The following is a 7,791-nucleotide window of genomic DNA, read 5'->3' as shown; positions in this document are numbered from 1 at the left end:
CTTTTCTCCCAGGGTTTCTGCACCGCAGCACAAGCTCCCCGCGATGCTGGTAATCTGGGAGGAGTTCTGCCTGCAAAATAAGGAGACCAGACTAAACTGAGTCTTTCTGAAGTATTTTGGTGAAATGTTGGGATCCAAGGTGACCTGGAGGCCCACATCTTGTATCAGATGTCGAAGGGGGCATGTGCCTAAAAGCAAGGTCTGTTTGGCCTACGATGCTTGTGCTGCCCTGGGTAATCTAAGCTTTAAAGCTGTTATTGCAAAACTGGCATGATGGTAATGTGTGATATCAGCTAAAAGCCTTGGGCAGAAGGTTTCTGCTGCTTTTTTGTGTAAAGGCCTTGACTGTAGTTTTACAGACTTACACTTATTAGGCTTTTCATTAATCCAGTTCTTGGGGGGTATAGACACGTTAATTCTCATCCTAGATTCAAAGATTTTTAGTTCAAACCCTTTGAAATACATGTAGACTTGTGTGTATGTAGCTGCTGCCACCGTACAAAAGCATCTGTGAAACAAAGATATCTGATGAGCCGTTTCACAGGGAGGCATCCCGATTTAATGCGTTGTGGAATTTGCTCCCAAGCATGACACTGCTTATCCTGTGAATGTGTGACGGTAGTTTATGGTGTTGCTCTGACCCAACTGCGCTTCTATTCCCGGCGGTCAGATAGGTGGCTTTGTTAGCTCTGTAAGATGTGAAGGATAGGGAGAAGGAAAGCCCTTCTAAGGGCACGAGTTCCCACATGCAAGGAAAAGACACTATCTGGATTGGTTATGAAGTGTGCTAGGTGGGCTTTAAATACGCGGCTTAGCCCCAGCAGGGTCTTTCGGGGTTTGTTGTTTGTTGGGTTTTTTTTTTTATAGGGTTGCTGTAAGCTGCTGCAAGCTGGTCTTGAATGCTTATTCAGAATCTTAAAAGAAAAGAAAAAAAGGAAGACTCGCTCTGTTTTCGAGGGGGGAGGAGGGGATCCCTCTTCTTCCGAGCTAAACCGCTCAGCAGAGATGCACGAGAGCTAGTCCTGCTAACTCTTCGGTGGCTTCTGGTGCGACAGCCTTCGAGGAGAGCCGGAGGCAGGCGTGGGGGGGTTGACCCTGAGTCACTTGGAAGGGCAGCTGACGCTGAGTAGGCAGCCACCTTACCGGGACAGGGGGCCGAGGCCGGGAAGCTGTGCCAGCTTTGCCACGTCCCTACCGCATCAGCACTCATGTGCCTCTGGCTGCTCGTGACATGACCCTGCTAAGGTCATGATGCTTGCTGCCATGTGCAACTGGTGAAAAGCTGCTTGGGTCCAGCGCTTTACAGCGCAAAGCTGGGAGCCTGTGGCGTTCCACAGGTTTGGCAGGCGGGACCGAGGGGTACGTGCTCTGTGCAAGGCAGCAGCCACCCCAGGCACGTAGTGGATGTAACCCCGGGTTATGCAGCCAGCTTTGGAGTGCGGAACACGGGGTACGCGCTAAGTATCGCCTATGGCCGCAGGCTGCTCTGCTACGCCAGCCTCTCGACTTCTGTTCCCCTCGGCCCCCCCAGTAGCTGCAGCGGGACCCCCCTGCCCACGGCGCTGGCTGGAGGCGAGCGCCCGAACGCCGGGCACAGCGCTGCTGGGGGGGTCCCGGCTCTGGGGGGTCCCCGCCCGCCCAAGCGCTGGAACTCAGCGCGACCCCCCACCCCCCTCCCGGAGTCAAGCACGGCTGCTGCTTTGCCCCCAGCCGCCGCTGCGCTGCGCTCCGCCCCGGGGCGGGCGGCCGGGCCCCGCGGCAGCCAGCGGGGGGTGCCGGTGCCGCCCCGGGGGGAGGGCCGGGCCTCGCGGCAGCCAGCGGGAGGTGCCGGTGCCGCCCCGGGGAGGTGCCGCTGACCGGCGGGCGGGGCGGGGCGGCCGCGCTCATGTGACACCGCGCAGCAACCGGAGCCGCCGCCGCTGCCGCCGCCGCCATGGTGCTGTCCCCGCTCGCTCTGCTCCTGGCGCTGGCCGCCGCCGCCCTGGCCGAGCCCCTTCGCTTCGTCGACTGCGGTGAGTGGCGCCGGCCGGCCCCGGGACCTGTGGGGGGTGCCCGCAGGCGGAGAAAGCCCGGTAAGCCCGGTTCTGCCTTGCAGGTTCCAAAGACGGCAGCATCCAAGAGGTGAACGTGAGCCCCTGCCCCACGCAGCCCTGCCTGCTCCACAAAGGGACATCCTACAGCATCAACGTCACCTTCGCCAGCAGTAAGCATCGCTTCCCCAGCGCGGGGGCCGGGGCGGGTGGTCGCCTCTCTAGCCCGCTGCCTGGAGAGGAGCGGGGTGGCTGGAGAGGGGTCTGGGTGGCAAGAAGTGGCCAGGGAGGACGAGCGTCCCTTCGATGTGTGTTCTTGCAGCCCCCAGGGTATGTGGAGGGGAGGGGTGCAAGGTAGAAGTGTGTTTGCTGATCCCACGCCACACTCGTACTTCCCCGTGTTCTGCAGAGATCGAGAGCCAGGGCAGCAAAGCGAGGGTGTACGGCGAGATGCTGCATGTGGATATACCCTTTCCCATTCCTGAGCCTGATGGATGCAAGTCTGGGATCCAGTGCCCCATTCAGAAGGGCCATTCCTACAGCTACCTGAACAAACTCCCCGTGAAGAGCGAGTACCCCAGTGTAAGTAAGCAAGCAGCTGGGCTGCTGCTCAGAGCTGTCACCCTTCCAGGGGCAGTCCCACCACCTGCCTTTAGGGAAGGGCATCTTATCCTGTGGTGGTGAGGAAGGGGTTAGAAGATTCCTTAGGTGGCACTTCTGCCATAAGCATGACTCTTGTTTCAAGTTCCCACTTCAGGACAGACCCAGCAGAGGAAGCAGCCTGCCTTGAGCTGCTGAGAAGTGGCTTCAGTTGCCCAAGTGTCCTCCTGTACTATGCTCCCCTGCAGAGCCTGCTGCATGCAGCCAGATGCTCCCAAACTAGGGGTGCTGAGCTCCAGAGTACAGCTGGGAGTCTGCAGGGTGTTTCCACTCTCTGCTTACTTGGAGAGTGGGGATCTGAGTGCAGTGCGTGGAGGTCTTCTGTGTCACACAACTGAACCTCTGTCCACATAAGATGCTGCTGGAGTATCACCACGTGAATGTGGCCCTCCCTACTGCAGTGGGGGCAGTGCCCCAGCTCTGTCCTCTTTGTGCAGAGCTCCCAGGACCTCTGTGCTCCACACAAGTGGTAACCCTCCTCCCCACATCCTTGCCTTAATGTTTCTTGAACACTCTCATTTCCTTCTGCTCTTCTCTCTCTTTCAGATTAAGCTGATTGTGAAGTGGGAGCTGGTGGATGACCAGGACCAGATGTTGTTCTGCTGGAAGATACCAGTACAGATCACCAGCTGAGGAGCCCTGCCATTAGCAGGGCTTGGGGAGGGGAAAACCAGAAGAAAACGCAGGCCAAATTCTTTTATATAATAAGCATTTCTTACTGCTTCCTTCAGAGCTCTGCAGCCTCTGAGCAGCCAGTACCGTGTTCCTGCAAGGTCAGCTGCAGGCAGAGGGCTTTTACCCCGTTTAGAGCCCCCTGGGGTGTTATCACAGCGGCTCAAGGGGGAGCAGTGTCTGCTGCAGGAGTGACTGCGCATCATCCTCCAGCTGCTCTGCAGAGGCACTTCAGTTGTTTGAAATGGAGCTGTCTGTCCTCAGAAAGGATTTTTTCTTCGATGAACCTGGCTAGTGTCTGAGCTGCTATTTGGTAACCCTTCAGTGCCTCTTCTAGAATGCCGGCGGCATCCACCCTCCTGCACTTCTGCTCCGTCATGACCAGGATGCCCGTGGGACTTGCATTTCCCATCCATGCAGCTGAAGGAGAGGGCAGGAGACTTTCCCTGAGCTGGCATGGCAGCCTGCTGTCCTGGGCCCGTGCGTGAGCTGGTAGGGCTGCAGCTGGGAAAACTTCTTTTTTGTGGATGCAAAGCCAAATGGCATTCGACATCTTTGCAGGGATGATTCTTACTTTAACCAATGGTTTGCACTACTACTAACTCAGAGCTGCTGGGAGCTCCTGAACCTCTTTTTATAACTTTCCTTTTAATAAAGGCTAGACAAAATCTTCCTGTGTTGTCTTCAGTGAGTGCAGAGGAGCAGGAGGAAAAGCAGAGTGGCTGGGCTTCTTCTAGTTGGGGTTGGGCTGGTCTTATTTCTCAGCTGAAGGCAGGGATGGAGGTGGTACGCTGGCCTGAGTGTGGGTGACCGGTGTGCAGGCAGACATCTCTGCTACTGGCTGCCAGGGTGTCCCGCTGACAATGTCTGGCTGTGCTCCTGCCTTGCTGGTCCTGTGCTAGCCTGAAGTTGCGCAAAGGCTTGCTGAGGAGGTGGTGGTGTAGCACGTGGCTTGCTGCAGCATAGGTAAAGCCCTTTCGATCAAGGGCTCTGAGGCTGGAAAAGCAGCTTCCAAACCTGCCCGGGGGCTTTTGCCAACTGCAGAAACCTACATGCTCTCACACTTCACCTGCAGCCCCCTTGTGTGAAGAGGCAGGGTGTGAGCAGCCACAACCGCTGTGCTGGCTGTGGGGGCTGGAGTTGGCTCCTGTGGCTGGCACTGGGCTGGGGAGATAAGCAAGCGTTCAGCCTGGCAAGAGTCTCTGCTCTGGCTCAGGAGCAGGAGGAGGCTGTGTGCCAGTATGAGAGGGGTAAGAATTGGCTTAGGAGAGAGGGGTGGCCTTGCCAGTCTGGACCCACAGGGAGGATGTGGCTCTGGCATCCCTTGGCAGGGGCAAGACAAGCACAGTTCTGACCAGCCCCAGTGTCTTGAGCCACAGGGGCCCAAAATAAATGTTTTATTTAACAACATGAGAGAAGTTTCCAGCAGACTTGGTTAAAAAAAAAAAAAAAAAAAAAGTCACCAACAACTTTACAGAAAGGAAGCTGGACGGTGCCCCCTCCTCCCCCTGCCCAGCCAAAGGCAAAGTGCGGGGCTAAGGGGGGGTGCCTGGGCTGGCTGCAGGGACAGCTGGCCCTGCGACCCCTCCGGCAGCTCCCCCACCCCCAAGGTTAGGCAGCAGCTTTAGAAAGCTGGGGTTGAACCCCCCTCACAGCTCTGGCCTGGGGGCTGGATGCTTCATGAGGAGCGGGGCCAGCACCCGCAGTGTGGGTGAGGCTTATTGCTAGGTCAGTGCAGCAGTGGCAGAGAGGTGAACCCCCTTTTTCGGCAGGGCGAGGGGGGAGGCAGGGGCTGTGTGGCAGGGGAAGGGGTCCTGTGAGCCTCCGTGGCATGGGGCGATGCGATGGGGGCCAGGGTGGGCTCTGCTGTGGCAGGAGCAGGGGCTGGCAGGGTGGATGGGGTGCAGAGCCTGGGAGCTCAGCCCTGGCCTGTAGAGAGAGGTGGCGGGGAAGTTGTGTGTTTGGGAGGGGAAGGAGCAAAGAGCCTCAAAGCACCCACAGCCCCGGGGGGCCTGTCTCTGTGTGCCCAGGTCCCGGGGGCCAGAGCCGTGTGCCAGAGCAGAGCACCCTCACCCCTGCTCCCCTAGAGCTACGCTGCTGCTGGACTCTGGGCTGTCTGGGGCACGCAGTGGTGGGGCTGGGCCAGGGCCACGTAGCCCGGTGAGCAGTGGCAGCGGTAGGAGCCTTCTGTGTTCTCGCAGGTGCCACCCTGGCACAGGGGCTCAGGGTTGCCCACCTCCTCACACTCATTGATGTCTGCAAGGAAGAGGACTGGGGTGAGCTGGTGGCACAGTGAGCGGTCCCAGCCCATAGCCAACATCTCCTTGTGCCCCTGCCACCCCCCAGCCCTCCCCCCCAGGTGCCTCATGCTCCCCCCCCCCAGCACCTCCAGGATGCTCACCATGATCCCCACCAGTCTCCCATGCCCCTCAGCACATCCGCAGAGCCTCCTCAGTCCCCAAGGGTGACATCCCTGACACTTGCAATCCCCCAGCACAGGACCCCCCTGCCTCTGCCCAGCGTTGCACAGCAGACAAGGCCCCCCCCAGCTCTGCAGCTGGTGATACCCCTGGGTTAGCAGCATCCTGCTAATAATTTGTGCTAGTTTAAGATCTGGGAGAAAGGCCGCCTCCAGCCTTGGAAAATATCCTTTCCCGATCCGACAAGGCTGAGGAGGCAGATGATGGTGGCCCTGAGAGGCTGATTATCACCTTCAGGACCAGAACACAGAGGAACCTTGTGCTGTGCAAACACGGGTTTGTTTTATTAACCTGCAAACTGTGCCAAAGAGCTCACTGGGCTGGCTTGCGGCTGGGCTAGAGAGTGCACGTGAGCCCCACAGCAGCTTCCCCACTGCGACAGGTCTGCTCTGCTGAATGTACTAAATGTACTGGGCTACCCCAACCTGTAGTGGGGCCACCAGCTGGGCAGCACATCCTTGCGCACCCCAGAGCCCTTGCCTGCACTCACAGGACCTCCAGAGCCCAAATCCCAAATCTTCACCTGCCAAGGCAGGTCTAAGCCCTCTGAGCACTAACTCCAGCCTCACTCCCACAAATTATCAGGGAGCGGGGAGCAGCCGGTGGGTTCAGCCAACCTCCTGAGAGAGCACGAAGGCCTCGGCCGTGGCCGATAGACCTTGGGAGGACTAAAGGGTTCTTCCACTTTGGGGACCTCGGGTTACCCCTGGCACATGGGGCTGGGAGGGCATCTGGCAAAGAAAGGGAACTGCAAACCCAGTGAAGGAGGCTGAAAGCAAAACCTCCAGGTGAGATGGGAGGAAGCACAGCAGTCACGGGAGGAAGACGGAGAGGGGAAACGAGAGATGGGAGAGCTTGAGGAACAAGGCAGCCTTTGTACACAGGCAAAGCAATGGTTGAATGGGCACTGCGGACTTGGGCTAAACCTCAGGGCCAGAACATTGCCATGGACGGGATGGGCTTGCTCAGAAGCCCAAGGAGATGTTAGGGAGCACATCAAGGGAGATGGTGCTCCACAGCCTGGAAAGCAGGCTGGTCTGGAGAAGTAAAACAAGGCTACTTTAGTCCAGAGGCACCCAAAAGCCCGAAGCAGCAGAGCAGCACTAGCGACGTGCACCAAGCCCTGGAGACTGCCCGGTCCGGCAGTGGTGGGGGCAGGCAGCTCATCCTGTGGGACAAGGGCAAGCTGTCCCAACATGGAGGAGAGAGGGGAAGCACTGCCACAGCCGCAGGAGTGTTCCAAAGGCCTGAAGTCAGCAAGATAAACACATGGGGATGCCTAAGCACCAAGCAGGAGAACTGAAGGGAAAAAAAACGGAGCCAGACTCCAGCGTAGAATGAGTGCTAGCTAGTTCAGGACACAAAAGGCAACAAGCAAAGGCTCCATAAATATGTTAGCAGGAAACAATGGGGAATGTCGGTCTTGTCCTTATCGGTGGAAGAAAGAAAAGCCAGCCAAGCTGGCTGGAGCAGGGCAGGCTTTTTTCCAGCCATCATAAAAACGCTCATGGTCACACAGACCATGTTTGAAGTGTTTAAACGAGGAAAGGCCGTACTGTGATGGGGAGGTTCAGCAACTGGATAGATAAAGCAGTTACATTCATATTGCTAAAGGCTTGCTGCAACTCATTGTCACATGTTTAATGCTCCTGCAGTCCCTGAACTGTTGGCAGTTCTCTCCAAGATGGAGGATAAAGGATGTTTCAGAGACCCCAGAAAGGGTAAATCTGGTAACTATCTTCAAAAACAGAGAAGGGAAAATCCAGAATTACAGACTGCTTACCCCCATTCCCTTAAGCAGACGAGGTTGGTGAGTGATTAGGTCATAACCTTCCAAAGTATATCAGGGTCATTAAATAGCTGGCGCAGATCTGTTAAGGCCTGATTACGTTAAGCCAATCTGGTTCCCTTCGCTGACCTGATAACTGGTCTGTCAGATAAAGGAGCAG

The 7,791-nt window shown here is 57.2% G+C and overlaps 2 protein-coding genes across 3 annotated transcripts in view; one reads left to right on the top strand and one right to left on the bottom strand.

The window, feature by feature from the left end:
- Positions 1–1,849: 1,849 nt before the first annotated feature.
- On the top strand, positions 1,850–4,034 carry NPC2 (NPC intracellular cholesterol transporter 2). The gene is made up of 4 exons (XM_080396331.1): positions 1,850–2,012; positions 2,096–2,203; positions 2,440–2,612; positions 3,237–4,034. The coding sequence occupies exons 1-4, from the start codon at positions 1,934–1,936 to the stop codon at positions 3,321–3,323; spliced, it is 447 nt and encodes a 148-aa protein (XP_080252457.1). The 5' UTR covers positions 1,850–1,933; the 3' UTR covers positions 3,324–4,034.
- A 687-nt stretch (positions 4,035–4,721) lies between these two features.
- LTBP2 (latent transforming growth factor beta binding protein 2) overlaps positions 4,722–7,791 on the bottom strand; it is a 73,201-nt gene continuing 70,131 nt past the window's right edge. For both annotated transcript variants that reach the window (XM_080396323.1, XM_080396324.1), the window contains one exon: positions 4,722–5,618. In XM_080396323.1, coding sequence (XP_080252449.1) covers positions 5,452–5,618 — 167 coding nt within the window. In that variant the 3' untranslated portion in view covers positions 4,722–5,451. The remainder of the gene's footprint in view (positions 5,619–7,791) is intronic.

This window comes from Falco punctatus (assembly GCF_963210335.1).
Source record: "Falco punctatus genome assembly, chromosome: 7".
Lineage (NCBI taxonomy): Eukaryota > Metazoa > Chordata > Aves > Falconiformes > Falconidae > Falco > Falco punctatus.
The sequence above is the reverse complement of the archived record's forward strand: the minus strand, read 5'-3'. Positions and strand labels throughout refer to the sequence as shown.

Bases quoted from the DNA above. Each gene is read 5' to 3' on its own strand.
- NPC2 (XM_080396331.1), top strand. From the start codon at position 1,934: ATGGTGCTGTCCCCGCTCGCTCTGCTCCTGGCGCTGGCCGCCGCCGCC. The intron at 2,013-2,095 runs GTGAGTGGCGCC...TCTGCCTTGCAG, and splicing joins CCTTCGCTTCGTCGACTGCG to GTTCCAAAGACGGCAGCATC. The intron at 2,613-3,236 runs GTAAGTAAGCAA...TCTCTCTTTCAG, and splicing joins TGAAGAGCGAGTACCCCAGT to ATTAAGCTGATTGTGAAGTG.